At 36.9% G+C, this 18,491-nt stretch overlaps 1 protein-coding gene across 4 annotated transcripts in view; it reads right to left on the bottom strand.

Annotated features, from left to right (window-relative positions):
* Nucleotides 1–18,491, bottom strand: part of ORC3 (origin recognition complex subunit 3) — a 62,113-nt gene that overhangs the window by 17,562 nt on the left and 26,060 nt on the right. For all 4 annotated transcript variants that reach the window (XM_021089812.1, XM_003121290.6, XM_021089832.1 and 1 more), the window contains 2 exons: nucleotides 9,046–9,162; nucleotides 8,100–8,179 (listed from right to left, as the gene is read on the bottom strand). In XM_021089812.1, the coding sequence (XP_020945471.1) occupies nucleotides 8,100–8,179; nucleotides 9,046–9,162 (197 nt within the window). The remainder of the gene's footprint in view (nucleotides 1–8,099; nucleotides 8,180–9,045; nucleotides 9,163–18,491) is intronic.

The raw sequence follows: 18,491 nt of genomic DNA, 5'->3' as shown, positions 1-18,491 counted from the left end.
AATTGAAAAGAAAATACGGTTGTCCCTTGGGATCTGTAACTCCTGCAGATACAATAATCTGAGGCCGCTCAAACCCCTTATATAAAATGGCACAGTATTTGCATATATACCTAAGCACATCTGGCCAGATACTTTAATTCATCTCTTGTTAACTTATAATACCTAAAACAGTGTAAATTGTATTGGAAATACAATATAAATACTACATAAATAGTTGCTAGTGCGTAGCAAATTCACTTTTCCCCCTGCTTTTTGGAAATTTTTGGAATTTTTTAAAAAATATTTTCAATCTGTGACTGGTTGTATCCATGCAATGTGGAATCTGCAGATACAGAGAATGAACTGCACCAAAATTTAAAAGTTTGAACGCCCGCATACTAGATTACTTTAAAGGAAAAGGCAAAACAAACACATCTAAGGTCTCATTAACGCTGAAAAAGCTATTTTTCTTTAACCAGCTTGATTAAGTGATTATACCACTTTCAAGTAAATGGTTCAAAAAAAGCTTGTGATACTTAATGTCTTAAAAGCTTTATAGGTTGTTATAAAAAAGTTTCCTTAACTAAGAAAGAGAATCATTTAGCAATCATTAAAAGCAATCATCCTGCAGGGCAATGAGTGTTCTGCTTCATCATGCAGAAAGCAAATAATTTCTGGTTAAGTACTGATTATATAAATGTCTGATTGAGAACAGGCCAGAAGGAGAAACTGGCTCAATCCGTGGCTAATGTAAAGATCTTCTCAATAGTGAGCTGTCAAGTTCTAAACAGACACTACCATTATAAAATAGCTTCAGCAAATATTCAAAGACTCAAACCTGCAAATATATCAATAAAGACTACAATAAAGAAAAACAATAAAGAAAACAATAGCTTACCAAAGAAACTTTCAGACTGTTTTCTTCAAAGAAAACACAAAGCAATCACACATGAGCATAACAAGTAAAAGAGACTAAAAATATGCATAATTCCTAGTAAGCCTTGATTATTTCACATTAGAGACCACTTCCTCTGAGAAAGTGCTCAATCTCCCAAACAGAGATTAAGTGTCCAGCCTATTAGTTCCTTAGCACCCTAGACCTCGCCCAACACAACACTTATTACTCTACATTGTAACTGCCTGTCTGCTTACACCTTAAATCTCCCACTTGGCCAAAATTCAGTGTTGGTAAGGTCCAGGGTCATCTTTGTCATCAGGTCAGTGGCTCCACGTATCAAGCATTAAAAAACATTTTTTGCATGGCTGAACAAGGCAATAGCCATGAACCGATAAAAAATTTCATGGTCTCAGGTGAAGAATAATTTCTCCATTTTCAAACTGGCTCATGCAGGGGAGCACCGGAAGTCAGGGTGCCCTTTGTGGAACACCATGCTCTTTTCTGCATGTCAAAATGAATACTGTTAATTCTACCACATGGTTAGAAACAATTTTAGTGAGGTAAAATATATACACATTTTATTGATGCACTACAAAAGAAGAAACTGATCTCAGAAGAAATAAAACTGCCAAACTAAGTTTGAGCAGCTATTTCTGATTTTTTTAAATCAATATTTTTTTTGTCTTTTTGTCTTTTCTAGGACTGCACCCACGGCACATGGAGGTTCCCAGGCTAGGAGTCTAATCAGAGCTGTAGCCACCAGCCTACGCCAGAGCCACAACAACGTGAGATCTAAGCTACGTCTGCAACCTACACCACAGCTCACAGCAACGCCAGATCCTTAACCCACTGAGCAAGGCCTGGGATCGAACCGGCAACTTCATGTTTCCTAGTTGGATTCATTAACCACTGAGCCACGACGGGAACTCCTTAAATCAATATTTCTTAGCTATGTATCATTTTACTAGCAGAAAAATGGTGGTAGGCACTAAATGTTTAATAAAGAAAATCAAAATGCAAATGCAGATCTTTTTTCTGTTTATTGAGCTAAAAGCCATTGCTCACCATTAGCAGTACCTTAGTCTAGTTTTAGAACCGATTTGAGGGCAACTGCTTAAAGCCATCCAGCTTCTGTTTCTTTGATGGCTCCATTTTTTCCCTCAATTTTTTTGTACCCCTCTCTCATTCCTGATTATTTTCTGGAACAGTGTTTCTCAAAGTGTGGTCCCTGGACCACCTGTCCAATGTGGTAAAGTGCTTATTAAATGCAGATTCCTGCCGATTACCATATCTAAGTTCCCAACAGTCAGATTCAGAATCTTTGTGGGGAAAGTAGAAATCTACATGTTTAAATACCTCAGTTGATTCTTATGAACTAAAGCCTGAAAACTACTATTCTAAAAGCAGTGACACTCAGCATCCTCTGCTTTAAAAGGGGCTTCAACAATTCAGCTGTTTGTCTGATTTTACCACCAACCCACAGAAAATTATGGAGGACCTGATATAATGGAAATTCAGGAATAGTGATTCCTGTTTTAAAAGAAATCGTATTTATTGGTGCAGCCTCATATAGCTTCTGCATGGAAAAATCTTGATCATCAAATGTTAGATTATTGCTATTTAGGATGCATCTCATAGACAGAAGAGGCTGTGTCATTTTTCATAATGAGATCTTTAAATATCATCTAAAGTTGATCTGCAAAGTAAGGAAACAATGCATTATTTAGATTCCAAATCCCCAGTCTCTTTGAACTGAGCTAAAGTGATCAAATGTTAATATTATTACTTGGGTCATGTTTTTGTAACTCAATGAAAGCTGAGCTGACCTGCTAATATATTACTGTTTAACTCAAAAGCCTTATTCAGAAATTAGAATAATCTCTTTCAGCCTAAAATAAATTCCTTCAGCTATCAATCAACTTCAGTTTACAAATCTGTTTCTGTAGCAAGCTTGTAAGGTTACACTTGGGATAAGCAGACTAGACACTGTGGCTCCTTTCATTTATATGTCTGCACCCTGTGCCAAGATGACTAGTGTTAAGATAGGAGGGGGGTTTGGGTCCACAGAAGTTTTCTCTGCTTGCTCCTTTTAAAATTTTGGGTATGCTCTGAACATGGACTACTGGCCACAAACCCATATAAATTTCCTTTTATGCCACCTCTCAAATAATTGGAATAGAGTTAAAACTTTGAAAATTCAATTTAAATTCTAGCTCTGCCAGCTGCAGAACAGTCACTAATGTTTCTGGTTTCAGTTTCTTTAATGGAGAAAAAAATGGGATAACTCTAAATGAATGATTCTTAGTTTACGGGGTGGGGAGCACAGTAAATTCTGCTGAGAAGAAGGGTACACTTTTCACTATCTCCAGTCTAAGAGCCATTGCTGTGATGCTCCACTACTGCTCTGAGGGGCAGTATTCTTCGGTCCAGCTGACTCATTATGGTCCTGCTGTAAGTTGAGGACTTTATAATTTATGTCAACACTTAAAACCTTTTTGTTGAAGCATGGTTTTTCTAATTTTAAAAGTTCAAAAAATTCTTGGTCTAGTGTTTGATTTTTAGATGGCTGTTTAGCAATTCTCTCCAACAAAGAGTAATTTTTTCTTCTTAATGTCTTCAGAGCTGACCAGGCAAAGTCACTCAGCTAGCATAATTTTTACCACTTTGTTCACAAATGGTATTTTAACTTATAATATATCCTTACATAACAATACATAGTTGAGTGAAAACTAACCAACTCATATCCTGTGTAGGAATGTGGTCCTCATGCTCCAAGAGCTGACTCAGAAAGGTTACAGAAGACATGCAGAAAGAACCACAGCAATCATGTTTAATTACGACATATTATCAACACATACCTGCATGCTCCCCACACATCAATGTCCTATTGCCTATGTTTTAAAATAACTGTGATATAAAATTCTATAGGTCTTTTTCCACTCATGAATATACAACATTTTCCAACATTATTACAAATTCCTTGTAAATATTTTTAATTGAGAAACAACCAACAAGAGTTCTCTTTGTGGCTCAGTGGTTAACGAATCTAGTAACTAGAAACCATGAGGTTGAGGGTTCGATCCCTGGCCTCGCTCAGTGGGTTAAAGATCTGGCAGTGCAGTGAGCTGTGGTGTAGGTCGCAGACATGGCTCAGATCTGGCATTGCTGTGGCTCTGGTGTAGGCCAGCAACAACAGCTCTGATTAGACCCCTAGCCTGGGAATCTCCATATGCCGTGGGTGCGGCCCTAAAAAAAAGACAAAAAGACAAAACAAAAAGAAAAAGAAACAACTGAAATATATCAGTTACAGGTGTACAACACGATCCAATATATGTATATATTGTGAAATGACCAGCATAGTAAGTTTAGTTAACATGTCATCCTACATAATTATACTTTTTTCTTTCAATGAGAACTTTTAAGATCTACCCTCTTAGCAACTCTCAAATATGCAGTAGTGTTTTTAACTATAGCCATCATACTGAACATTACATCACTAGGGTTTCTTTATCTTTTAACTAAAAGTTTATACCTTTTGACCACTATCATCAATTTGCCCACCACCAACCTCTGGCAACCACTGATCTGTTCTCTGTATCTATGAGTTCAGTGTTATGGCAGGATTTCCTTCTTTTTAATTCCGAAAAATAGTTATATACACTCTCACACACACACACACACACACACACACACACACACACCTTCCTTATTCATTCATCCAGTGAGGGACACTTAGGTTGTTTCCTATCTTGGCTATTATAAACAGTGTTGTAATAAACATGTAATAAACAAGTATCCCTGACTTTTTGTCCACATCTATCTGTACAGAGGGGAAAAGATCTTTCTGAGTTAGTGTTTTCATTTCCTTCTGATAAATACCCAGTAGTGGAATTGCTGGGTCACAAAACAGCTCTGTTTTCAACTTCCTGAAGAAACCTCCTTCCTATCCCCATATTGGCTGCACCAAATCACATTCCCACCAGCAGGGCAGGGTTCGCTTTTCTCCATACTCTCACCAACACTTCTCTTTTTGATAATAGCCATTCTAACAGGTGCTATCTTATTGTGGTTTTGATTTGCATTTACCTAATGATTAGTGATTGATAGCACCTTTTCCCATACCTGTTGGCCATCTGCATGTTCACTTCAGAAAAATGTTTACTCATGTCCTCTTATTTTTTATTTGCTTTTGTTTGTTTTGTTTTGTTTTTGTCTTTTTGCCATTTCTCAGGCCGCTTCTGCGACATATGGAGGTTCCCAGGCTAGGGGTCTAATCAGAGCTGTAGCTGCCAGCCTACACCACAGCCACAGCAACGTGGGGATCTGAGCCGTGTCTGCAACCTACACCATAGCTCACGGCAACGCCGGATCCTCAACCCACTGAGCAAGGCCAGGGATCGAACCCGCACCCTCACGGCTCCTAGTCAGATTCGTTAACCACTGAGCCACAACAGGAACTCTATCATATCCTCTTATTTTTTAATCAAAATTTTTCTATTGAGTGTATGATTTTTAATATATTTTTAGATATTGACCACTCATCAAATGTATGATTTACAAATGTTTTCTCTCATTCTGTAGGGTACCTTTCATTTTGTTGATAGTTTTGTTTGCTATGTAAAAGCTTTTTAGTTTCATGTAGTCTCATTTGTTTACTTTTGCGCCTTGCTTTTGGGGTCAAAGCCAAAAAAAAAAAAAAAAAAAAAAACATTGCCAAGACCAATGTCAAGAAGCCTATGGCTTGTTTTCTTCAAGCTTTTATGGTTCCAACTCTATGTTTAGGTCTTTAATCCATTTTGAGCTGATTTTCATGTACACTGTAAGATAGTGGTGTAGTTTTCCCAAAACCATTTACTGAAGACTGTCCTTTCTCCATGGTATATTCTTGGCTCCTTTGTCTTAAATTAATTGTCCATGTAAGCATGGGTTTGTTCTGGGTTCTCTGTTCTGCTCCATTTCATCTATGCATCTGTTTTCATGCCAGTATCATACTTTGATTACTATAATTTTGTAATGTAGTCTGAAATCAGGAAGCATGATGCCTCTACCTGTACTCTTCTTTCTCAAGATTATTCTGGCTCTCTGGGGTCCTTTGTGGTTCCATTCAAATGTTAGGAATTAAGTACTTTTTAATGGCCACAAAATATTTCATCAAGAAGATCTGTGGTAATTTAAACATGTCAGTTTCCAGAGAAAAGGGATTTTTCAAGAGAAATACTGCCTTTAAGGCACTTCTCAACAAAAATTTCAAATTGGAAAAGTTACTAGACTGTGTTTCTAACAGCCCCTTTATGTTTCTTTCCAAAGTAACATTCAGTGATCATTTTAACCTTCTTTTCCCTCATGACTTGAACCGTTTGAAGATAGGTGATGAGACTGGTTTCCTACATTCAGATGATTCCTATTTAGAGTGCCTCAACTGACAAGTAAGTATCCCTGACTTTTTGTCCACATCTATCTGTACAGAGGGGAAAGGAAAAATTCCAGTTTGGAGATGGCCAGGTTCCTTTCTCTCTTGTCGTTCCCTGACTCTTGCCTGTCCTTGCTATAGCTGCTATAGTTGATCCTTTAATATTCCTATATTTCTGACCTCAGTTTAGCAAAATGGCTGAAGCTTCACTTTCTATGTACTGCTTCTGCTTTACTTAGATCCCCAAAACCCCACTAGATCTTAGCAAAGAACAGTGGAGAGTATAACAGCTTTGAAGTCAGACCTTGATTAGAATCCTGGTTCCACCAACAGCTAGGAGATCTCAGGTAAATCGCTTAAACCCTATCTGTGCTTCAGTTTTCCCAAGAGTAGCTAACAATGTCTGCCACAAAGTGTACTTGAGTATTAGACTGGAAAATGTACTGCAAGTGCCCAACACAGCCTGGCACACAGCAAGCTTTCATAAACGCTGGTTACTACTGTCTATTAGTATATACCATTCCTATTATTGCACACATTTCCTTACCCTAGTTTGGAACTGGTATTCTTGATCCTTGACTTGTATCCCAAGATTACTAGTACCAGGGAGATGCAGAGGGAAAAAAACAAGTCCCTCCCTGACAAAGAAATCTATGAATTTGGAAATACCCAACTGGAAAAGGAAGGTAATCACTAATCATGAAGGTTAAAGAGGAAACCCAGTAAGAATCAATTGGGTATTTGAGATAAGTATGTTGCCTTGAATGGAAAGCAAAAGAAATCTCAGAAACATCCCAGTTGAAGTACATAAAACATAGAAATCTCTTACTGGAATTAAAAAAAAAAAAAATGAAATAAAACACAGCTTTTCAGTTTCCATGGGGAGTTATTTTTCCAGATAGCATAAAATTAGTTTCCTATCTTAAGCTGCACCTGCTAGATTACTAACAACTGTATTATTAAGTCTCTGGACTTTAAGTGCTTTCAATGTGAATTTTCCTCCTACTGTGCCCATCTGTTCTTTTATTATGGGCCTAGAGGAAGCCAAGACCTAATATATATTCAGTTCTCAGACTTCTTTATGATATTTTCATATAAGCATTTATATCTACTAAGGAAAATTATAGGACTGTGCAGAAACAATTCACACCTGATTTTCCTTTTCTCGCTATCCAAAGGGTCATTATTTTTATGAAAGACTAAAAAGTCACCATTCAGGTAAGAAATAAAGCCAAGGAAAACAAATAATTACAACTTTAAAAGGTAAGTTTGTCAGGGATAATAAAGGATCTTGATAACACCAAGATATCTTATTTATGCATATTATATTAGAAAGATAACTTAAAGATTCTTCAAATGTTAATGTGGACAGAGCCAGCTTAGGTTGGGAAAGATCAAGGCCACTGCCTACTGGTGGTTGCTCCTCATCAAGATCAGCAGTGACCTCCTTCCAGGAGGCATTTCACCCAGTGATGCTGCTCCTGCACCCAACGAAGTTGGGGCCATGTGAGATCACTTTCCCTACTATCAAGCTGGCTGGATTAAAGTGATCCATACCTAAGTTCTCCCTGTGTAGTATCAATATTTGACTAAACACACTCATTTTACCTAAAAATCAAAAGTTCAAAAATAAGGTAAAAAGAGCAAAGGTGTGCTACATTAAACCACTATATGCTACAAATATAAATTCAAGATATATACAAATATTAGATACAAAGTGGCTACTCATGAAACTCCTTGGCAGGCAGAGATCTGGAGGAAGGTGTTGCTTACCGGCAGGCTTAGAGCAGACAAAAAAGAAAAACAAACTACCTCAGCAGCTGCAAGGCTGATGCATACTCCTCTGAATCCCATATGTTCTTTTCCAAACATGTGCAGTAGAGTTCTCTGATCTGTAAGTGAACAGCACCCTTGTGAGCAACCAAAAGTGATTTGCTAAGCTTGCACACTACTAGTTTGGCAAAATCATAAAACGGTGAAGACCAAAAAAGTTATTAAAAACAGTTATTGTCTGTAGATGATAACAGACCTGGCATATATTACATGGATCAGGAATTTACATAAAACACCACTGACATAAAAGCAAAATGAGACCACACTGGGATTGGCATATATGACTGGTCACTTTGTAACAAGAAAATCATAAAAATAATAATGTGATTATTAATAAGGATTAATGGCAGAAAGCATCTTAGAAACAAGTCATACTTACATATTATATTTGTTTTCTAAACTTCTGAGTTAAGGATGACAATATTTAGGAATACAGAAATCTTCCACTGCCTCATAGGTTCATAGGTTTGTGTTATGACACAAAGGACAGCAGAGCATAATTTTGCAAGGAGCAGAAGTACTGCTTCACTTTAGGTTTGGGTGTAATGTGAAGTTAACCATTTAGTGGTCTCAAACAGATTCCTTCTTCCATGTCACTAGAGTGGAGGATCAGTTCTCTCAGTATAAATGACAAAGAAGTATAAAGGAAGCAAAGTAAAATCGCATGAGCACAGATACACTGTAGGAAAAGCAATACCACTTGGATCCATGTGGTTGTTTCTAGTTGTGGCCATCAAGAAAAACAAAACAAAACAAAACTGTTTTAATCACCAGTAATGTGTACAGCTAGAATGGATATAGTTTGTGCACTTACTGCAGGATTTGGATCCATTTCTAATTCTGATGCCTTAAATGCCACTAAATTCAAAGCAAAAAACCACCAATATTCCTAAGTCATAGTTTCCAAATGATAAATTCTGTTTACCTGTCGACCCAGTGGGTACTTGGGAAGAGAAGAGGTGAACTGATGAAGACCTCTTAAAACCAGGAAGTAATTTGTATGGTAAACATGCAGGTTTTCTAGTAAGGATTGTGCTTCCTCCTAAAAAATCATAAAATACATTTCAAATATCTAAGTAAGCAATTAAAAGAATAATAAAACCTAATTCATGGACATATGCATATAATTTCTGGAAAACTGATGAGAGAAATTTCAGGATTATAAATTAACCTTAATTCTGAGAGGTTTTTTTTTATGCACACAAAACCTAGGATAAAGGCTGGATACTGTGATTTAGTATCAAGTCTGGTGATATTTTACACACACTAAAATTAATACTATAATTTAATTTCCTCCTATCTACAGCATTGCCACGATAACTTGCCCCCCCCCACAACACAAGCATGCACAAGAACACTTTTCTGGATGTCTGCCTGTGCCAATCAGCCAGTGTGTGCCACGGCAAAACAGACTCATCACCCTCTACCTCACTGGCATCTGAAGGGTGAGGCGATCACTATAGCACCCAGTACCAGTGTAATTAGCAGTTGCCAAGGTTCCGCTTATGACGTGTGTTTGCTTTTCTTAAAGTCCTGCTAAAATGGTGTCTGAAGGGAAGAAGGGGAGACTGTAGAAGAAACTCTACAGGTGATTATGATAAATACCTGTCTCTTGTTGAGAATCTCCAATACTGGTTTTATTCACTTTATCAACTATGGGGAGGGGAAAGTAAAAAAGAGAAATTCAAAGCCAACAAGCTTTATAATTTAAAATTCCAAAAATGTGATAGGGGAGATGGCATCTTAAGAAAACCATGGGATGACTAGTCTCAATAAATTGGTTTCAAAAGGTTTTATTTGGGCAGGGTTTTCTAGAAGCTTCTGAAATAGTTTAGAAATGATTTTAAACACTACTTCCCAGAAAGCATTTTTCAGCCCTCAGATACTTTTATAACTGCTAATTTCTTAATGTTCTCTTAGGATTATGATCTGCGGCATGGTCTTCAAATTTTTTTCTCCAATGAGAAGTCAAATAAAGGACTTTACTGAACTGTCACTTTTTCAGCAATATCTTGTAGATACCCATTATTTTCGGTGATCAACCATGCAGAAAATAACATGTTAGATATCAATAAATTCAAGCAAATCTAACCTATATAAAACAACAAATCTGACATATTTTCCTAAACCCTAACTCACTTAGAAATCAATTATTTGATCAGCAATCTATGAGTCATTACCTGAAAGCATAGGGAAAATGAAAGAAAAGCTTTTATTAACAAAATGTTTTCATACCAGTATGTGAGTTAGTTGGTAATTTCAAAAATCTGTCTTCCATCATAACAAAGGTTATTTTAGCCACCAATGGGAGAGTACACTTTAATTCTATTTTCTCTGTAAGGTATAACACAGAGATTGCATAAAGCCACTGTTTGCCTTGATGTGTGATTAAACAGTTTTTGAACGAGGGAATATTGTGGAGAAAAAGGAATTACTGAATAATAATCATAATTCATGCTGTCTGCACTACCTATGACTTTTGCTTTGTGGAGTAAATGTAAGTACAAATAGCTGGATCAAACAGTAGAATTAAATGAATTTACTTGGATGAGGAGAGAAAAGAAGCCCCTGACATTGTATGGGCAATGCTGTACACTCAAGAAACTATATGCTCTGGAGTGAGTGTGAGGTGAGGCATACGAACATGTTTTCCTCCCAGATGGTCTTAGTCCCTTCATACTTCTTACTGTGTGATTACATTCCTGTGCCGAATGCAATTCTAGGGCTCAAAAAATGTTTTGTTTTGTTCTGATAACATGGCAGACTATTTCATCTGATGCCAACTGAGGAAATGGAGTTCTGGTTCTGACACTGGAAATAAAACTGACTATGCTGGACTTAACTAAGAAAAAATCTGTTCTACAGATCTAACTTACTAAGGGATTTTCAAGAGTAATTTTGACCATTCCAGATCTTTGCCTTAAGTGCTGACTTTAGAACCTAATTTTCATATAAGAGATTCCACTGTTATTTATATCTGCATGCTTACCAGCTGCAGCTAAAAACATCAGAAATGACTAATTTAACTTTTTTTTTTTTGGCTGTGCCCATGATATGCAGTCCCAGCCAGGGACAGAACCCATGCCACAGAAGCAACCAGAGCCACAGCAGTGACAATGCCAGATCTTTAACTGGCTGCACAAGGGAACTCCATTAATTTAACTTTTCCAGGAAACATGTTCTCTAAGTCCTTTTTCTTACAGAGATACATATCTGCAATTGCCTTTATCTATCTAGGGCAACAACTGCTGGTGCACTTTATGAACACTTTTTAATAAACTTAAGCCCAAAGATCTATGAGAAAACTTCCTACTTAATAAATTATAGCAGCATCCCTTTGTGCAAACGCAAAAATGAAGCCTGTTGGAATAGTACTTCTATTTTCCATTCATTAAGTTTTTCTTTTAAGGATTCTTTGAATATTTTTGAAGACAATGTTTTATTAAATATGTCCTGTGCAGGGAGTTTCCGTTGTGGCGCAGCAGAAACGAATCCAATTTGGAACCATGAGGTTGCCAGTTCAATCCCTGGCCTTGCTCAGTGGGTTAAGGATCCGGCATTGCTATGGCTGTGGTGTAGGCCGACAGCTACAGATCCGATTAGACCCCTAGTCTGGGAACCTCCATATGCTGAGGGTGTGGCCCTAAAAGCACAAGACTGTGTGTGTGTGTGTGTATACTTATGTTCTGTGCAAATAAAAACTATAAATAAATTTTCCTCAAGCATCTTCAATGTACACTAATCATAGCTGTCACTGCTTTATTTCATAATTATATGTAGAATAACCCTTTTCAACAGAGATACATTTTGCCTAGAAATACTTATTGCTTCCCAAAGATATATGTTTTCTTTTGTTCTTGAAACATGAAGACCTCTTGGTCTCTACTGATCTTTGAAACAGATAAAGGAAGAATGTGATATAAGAAAAACAGAGCAAATACATAGCAGCCTCCTCGCTCTTCCTTAAACGTGCCAGACACGCTTCAATCTCAGGTCCTTTCCACTTGCTGTTGCTCTGTTTGGAACAGCCTTCCTCCAGATCCTGCATGGCAAGCTCTATAACTTTTTCTTTACTCAAAACTCATCTTCTCAATAAGGCCCTTATTTAAAATTTCAGTCCTACCTCCATCATACCAAACTTCATATTTCCTTTCTCTCTCTCAGTGTTTTCTCCTTAAGCCATTATCACTCACAGATATTTCACCTATTCCTCTTGATAGAATGTAAGATGAATGAAGGCAGGGAATTTTATGTTTTGTTCACTCCTGAACTAGGTTGCTATCTGGCATACTTTTGAGTAAGCACTCAAAAAATATTTGCTGAATGAAGAAGTTTGTGAATAAATGGAGATCAACATGCAATTTCTCTTCTAAATAAGAGCAATGGCTGCAGTCTGGCTGAGTATGAGCCAGATTTACTAATTTTTCAAAAAAAGACAAAAGACAAATTGTGAAGTAAAATTTTTCAGTTTGTAAATGTTAGCCCAAAATATTTTAAAAAATCACAACAGACCTTGAAAATAATCCACATTTATAGCAGGCTGTCAGTGCTGCCAGTCAACGCACTTTTAAATCAGCTATCTCCAATTACATCAATCCTGTGTGTCAATTCACTCAAAAATCATTCATGGAGTTACCGTTGTGGCTCAGCAGGAACAAACTAGACTGGTGACCATGAGAATGCGGGTTCAATCCCTGGCCTTGCTCGGTGGGTTGGGGATCTGACATTGCCGTGAGCCATGATGTAGGTTGCAGACATGGCTTGGATCCTGCGTTGCTGTGGCTGTGGTGTAGTCCGGCAGCTGTAGCTCTAATTTGACCCCTAGCCTGGGAACTTTCATATGCTGCACATAATGGCCCTTAAAAAAAAGAAAAGGAAAACCATTCATGTATTATTATTTACTTACATGACCAAGCCTCTACTGTTACTGAACTAGTTGCTCTTTTTGGAGAAGCCAATTACTATGTGAAACTTATATGCAGTTAAAGAAAATATGATGAGTAGAATTACATTTGTCATGATGCTTAGTTTTTATTCAATAACTAATAAATACTCAACAGTATTTATCATTTAAGTGTCTAGAATTATATGCATAGGGATGAAGAGTGGTAACCTCAAGAAGATTTAAAGAAAGTATGTTAGAATGACTAAATTTCTGCAATTTATTCTTTTTAATTAATTTACAGATCATTAAAAGATGGTAAAGCAAACATATAGTGAATTTTTGGATTAAGAGGCATCGGCTGTCCAAGAACACAGCATTTTCTCATCTGTTGTCTTGTTAGAACTAAGCATTATTTTTCTCATTAGAAATTTTGGCTGACAGGGTTTCCCAGACTTGACTCATTACATCATCACAGCTCCCTAGAGAACAGCAAACCACAGCTTTCTCCCAGCTCTCCAGTGGTGTGAGTGCTAGTCTTCTACAGTCTGTCTCAGCCTTTTGTCCTCTATATTCCTACCCTACATTTATATCAGAAGCACTTAATGAAGGGTTTGGACTTAAACTGCCAATTCCTCACAAACTACCAGGCTAATGCCCAGCCTGCTTGATCACATTTGGTAGTTTGCAATGATTTTCTTTTTTCCATCTCTTTCCCTTTTATTATTTTTTCTAATAGATTTCTCCTTCTTTTTCTGCCCTTTAGTGCTGCCAAAAGAAACAGAAAGAAGAGGTGGGGGCAAAGGTGAAAGGCAAGTTTCTATCAAACTACTGATAAGCAGACTAAATGTTGACCAAAAGTCCTTGTTCTACCACTAACTTCCTCTCGGACCTCAAATAACTTCATTTCCTTTCTCTTGACTACAGTTCTTCACTTGTAAAATGAGCATGCTGAATCAGGTTATCTTTCTAATAGTAATGTAGAATAAGTCCAAGACTTTCTCAAGACTACTTCCCATTCTCAATGGACTTAAAATCTAGTTGGGTGCGCAGGCACAGAGACATGAAAAATAACAAGTCAGAATAATAAAATATCACCTGTTACCTGCAGGGATTAAATCTAAATTTTTTACATATCATGAAGTTTTAACCCTTTAAGGGCTGAGAACATGACACATACCTTTAAGTAAGATTCAAATAAAAACACATAAGTTGATTTTCTCAGATGAAGTATATAGAATTAGAAATGTAACTTCTTGACAAGGCAGGACCAACACGAATAGCAAATCATTACTAGCAATATAGAATGTGGTCAGTGTAGAGAGCAGATTAAAATGATCCAATCTTAGATATGGTGTTGAGACAATGAATAAAAACTACTAATTAGAAAAAGCTGTTAATATCCCCCCTCTCCCCCGCTCCATAGAACATTTGCTCATGGAAAGGAAGAGGATTTTTCACCATTAAAAAAATCTTTCCAGGGAGTTCCCATTGTGGCTCAGCAGAAATGAACCCGACTAGTATCCATGAGGATGCTGGTTCAATCCCTGGCCCCACTCAGTGGATTAAGGATCTAGCACTGCCGTGAGCTGTGGTGTAGGTTACATACACAGTTTGGATCCTGCATTGCTGTGGCTGTAGTGTAGGCCAGCACCTATAGCTCCAATTCGACCCCTAGCTTGGGAACTTCCATATATGGCACTTGCAGCACTAAAAAAAAAGAAAAAAAAAAATCTTTCCAGTATTTCAAGAACTAGCGTTTTTTATTATCAGATAATGATAACAATTATGCAAATATGGTATGAGGCCAAAATCTTCCAAGCTCTCCTTAATATCTGAACTTGAAATAAAATTTCAGGCACAAGCAATAGTAAAAATTCTATCTGTAATTATGGAGAATTTGAAAGTTCTCTTTAAAGCACTTCTGACAGCTTGATTTCTCATGAAATATTTCATAAATTAAAGATTTAAATTAAAAAAAGAGAAAGCTTGATTACTAAAGCAACCTTATGGGGCAAAAAATGGTAAAAATATATTCAGTCACTGCTCCTGCTATTTCATTTAAAATATATAGTTGTTTACCATAATAATTTACCTAATTTAATTTCAATTAAACCTATGCACTAAAATGGAATTTCAAAGAGGAATCTAAATGATTTAACTAGTTAGAAAAAAATTACTACTCACCTGTTTAATGAACAAGTAAATAAAGCCATAGCATTCTATAGCCAAAAGAAACTTTAAAGATTATTTGGTTAAACATCTATTACAGGCTTTGAAAGCTACTGAGCCATGAGAAGTCTGAATGAATGGGAGCTTGTGCACGCTTATTCTGCTTACACTTAGAAGAACTTGATTGTTAACTGTCAGAGTACACTTTTTGGCCATTGTACCCAGCTGCACTGTACAACTCTTCTAGGGATGGACTACTCAGACATAAGAAAATGCAAAGAATCTTTAGTGTTTCATCAGCTGTATGTAGCCTTCTAATGTTCTACCTTAGTTTGAACTTCTTAGTAAATCTTCCACAAACATATATGGTAGGGTCAGCTCACTTTTTAAATTGAAAAGTACACTCTCAAAAAACCATTCCTCAAGTTTATGAAAAACAGAGCTAATATATAACTTTAAAGCAGTACCTAAAGGTCCATAATTTTAAGGGAATTGAAGTTTGGGGTTTTTTTTTTTTCATCTTGAATCCAATAAGAGGATAACTTACATGAATCATCTGTTTAGGTTGGGATTTGGTAGTTTAGTTCTACACTTAAGAAAATAAGGTAAGAGAAATAATAAATAAAGTTTCCTCCTAGGGAATCAATCTAATTCAGTGGTTCTCAAAGAATGGTCTCCAGACCAATAGCATCAGCATTACCTGGGACCTTTATGTTAGAAATACAAATTCTTGGGCCTCAGCACAGAGCTACAATATCAGAAACTCTGGGGATAGAGCCCAGATATTTGTGGGGTGTGTGTGTGTATGTGTGTGTATATGTATACATGTATACATATACAGTTTGTTTGTTTGTTTTTGGCCACACTCCAGCATATGGAAGTTTCTGAGCCAGGGATCAAATCCACACCACAGCAGCAACCTGAGCCACTGCAGTTACAATGCCTGATCCTTAACCCACTATGCTACACGGGAAATCTTAGATAGCTGTGTTTTAACAAGCCTTCCAAGTGATTCTAATGTATGCTAAGGTTTGACAATCACTTGGTTCATCAGAGAGAGCAAAGTGGTCTTTAGGACAGAAACAATCTAGACATAGAGAGCATAAATTCCTTTAGATTACACTTTGAGGCCTATGTATTATAAACGTAAATGTAAAAAAATGGGCACAAAATGATAAACCCTAACAGTAAGCAAGTCTATTTAACAATATAATCTATATGATTCTGAAACGGGGTATTGTATATAGTCTGAATGCTATATAATATACAAAATAGTGTATTTTTATCATTATCTTAATTACTATCATAGTGAAAAATAAATAGTAACAATATTTATGATTTACATTGATAAAAGTTTTATTGTTCTATTTGTTTTTAACTGTCACTTGCTGAACAGACTGATTATCACTACCCGTATGAAGAAATCATACTAGGAATTACTATCCTATTTTAGAGATAAGGAAATTGAGGCTTAAGTGACTTTCTTAAGTACATATGGCTAAGGAGTAGCCAGAGTTCAAATGCAAGATTTCTAATGTCAAGTTCAGGATCTTCCCCTGTATCATGCAGTATCATATTAGTGATTATCATGTGGAATTTTTTCCCAAATTTTTTATTGTAGTAAAAACACAAAAAAATTACGTATTCTAAAACAAAATGAGAAAAAGAGAAAAAAGAAGCATTATAATAAGAATATAATATTTAAAGCTACTTTCACTCTAAACTGTAAAAATCGGAGTTCCCGTCGTGGTGCAGTGGTTAACGAATCCGACTAGGAACCATGAGGTTGCGGGTTCGATCCCTGCCCTTGCTCAGTGGGTTAACGATCCGGCGTTGCCGTGAGCTGTGGTGTAGGTTGCAGACGCAGCTCGGATCCCGCGTTGCTGTGGCTCTGGCGTAGGCCGGTGGCTACAGCTCCAATTCAACCCCTAGCCTGGGAACCTCCATATGCTGCGGGAGTGGCCCAAGAAATAGCAACAGCAACAACAACAACAACAAAAAAGACAAAAAAAAAAAAAAATCAATAGACATACTGATAAAATTTTTTCAGAGATATATCTTCTATTCTTTGAATTTAGCAGGTACCCTGCAGATAACATTTTCAGATTAAAGGTACAGATCATTGTGCTCCTTTATATTTCTTACTATGTAAGTCTCAAGAAAATATGCCTTTAAGTGATTAAATATACAATTCTAAAATGAATAGGGCAAAGATAAGAATAAATAGGGCTGACAACTGCAACACAGTATAAAAAAAAATGTTCAGAAAATACACAAGAAGTTACTGAAAAGCAAAGATAAATGTTAGGCTATTTCTGTATCAGACCAGCCTAGACATTGTCTTCCTTTGTCATCTCAATGGTTTAAAGGTACTCTTTAAAAATCTATTCCTGGCTTCTGAAAATACAGTCTTGACAGAATGTTCCAGCAGTAAATGCACTTGGCAACTAGCTGGCTCAGCAGAGAGCTAATCTAACTAATCTTAAAAGACTCAATAAACATGCACACATCATCTCCCATTGCTTCTTAAACTTCCTTGCTACTGAGAAGTTCCGTCATGGCTAAGCTGTAACAAACCCAACTAGGATCCATGAGGAGCCAGGTTTGACCCCTGGCCTTGCTCAGTGGGTTAAGGATCCTGTGTTGCAGTGAGCTGTGGTATAGATCATGGACATGGCTTGGATCCAGTGCGTGACTGTGGCTGTGGCTGTGGCTAGCAGCTGCAGCTCTGATTCGACCCCTAACCTGGGAACTTTCATATGCTGCAGGTGTGGGCCCTAAAAAAGCAAAAAAATAAATAAAATTCCTCTCTACTGAAATAAGCTACATAAGCTATATTAGAGGTTGAAGACTTCCTATACTGCTCTGAAAAGGTTACAAAGGTTATTAAAATGAATACTGAACCCAATCTATAAGTGACTTTATATTATGGCCCAGTGTAGATCCTGCATCAGAAATAATGTTCAATAAAAGCCATTCTCCACTGTAATTATGTATATCAATTATAACTCAATTGTTTAAAAAAAGGCATTCTCAGGGTTCCTGGTGGCTCAGCATGTTAAGGATCTGTCACTGTCACTGCTGTGGTGTGGGTCTGATCTCTGGCTCAAGAACTTCCACATGCCATGGATGTGGTCCAAAACAAAAACAAAAACAAAAAAGCCATTCTCAATATTTTTTGAGAATTGTTTAAAAGGAGGTACATCGGTATTCAGAACTATACAGAACAAATGCTCTCTAGGAACTAAAATTCTTTTTTTTTTTTTTTTTTTTTTTTGTCTTTTTGCCTTTTCTTGGGCCACTCCCATGGCATATGG

This window comes from Sus scrofa, chromosome 1, assembly GCF_000003025.6.
Source record: "Sus scrofa isolate TJ Tabasco breed Duroc chromosome 1, Sscrofa11.1, whole genome shotgun sequence".
In the NCBI taxonomy this organism is placed as follows: Eukaryota; Metazoa; Chordata; class Mammalia; order Artiodactyla; family Suidae; genus Sus; species Sus scrofa.
The sequence above is the reverse complement of the archived record's forward strand: the minus strand, read 5'-3'. Positions and strand labels throughout refer to the sequence as shown.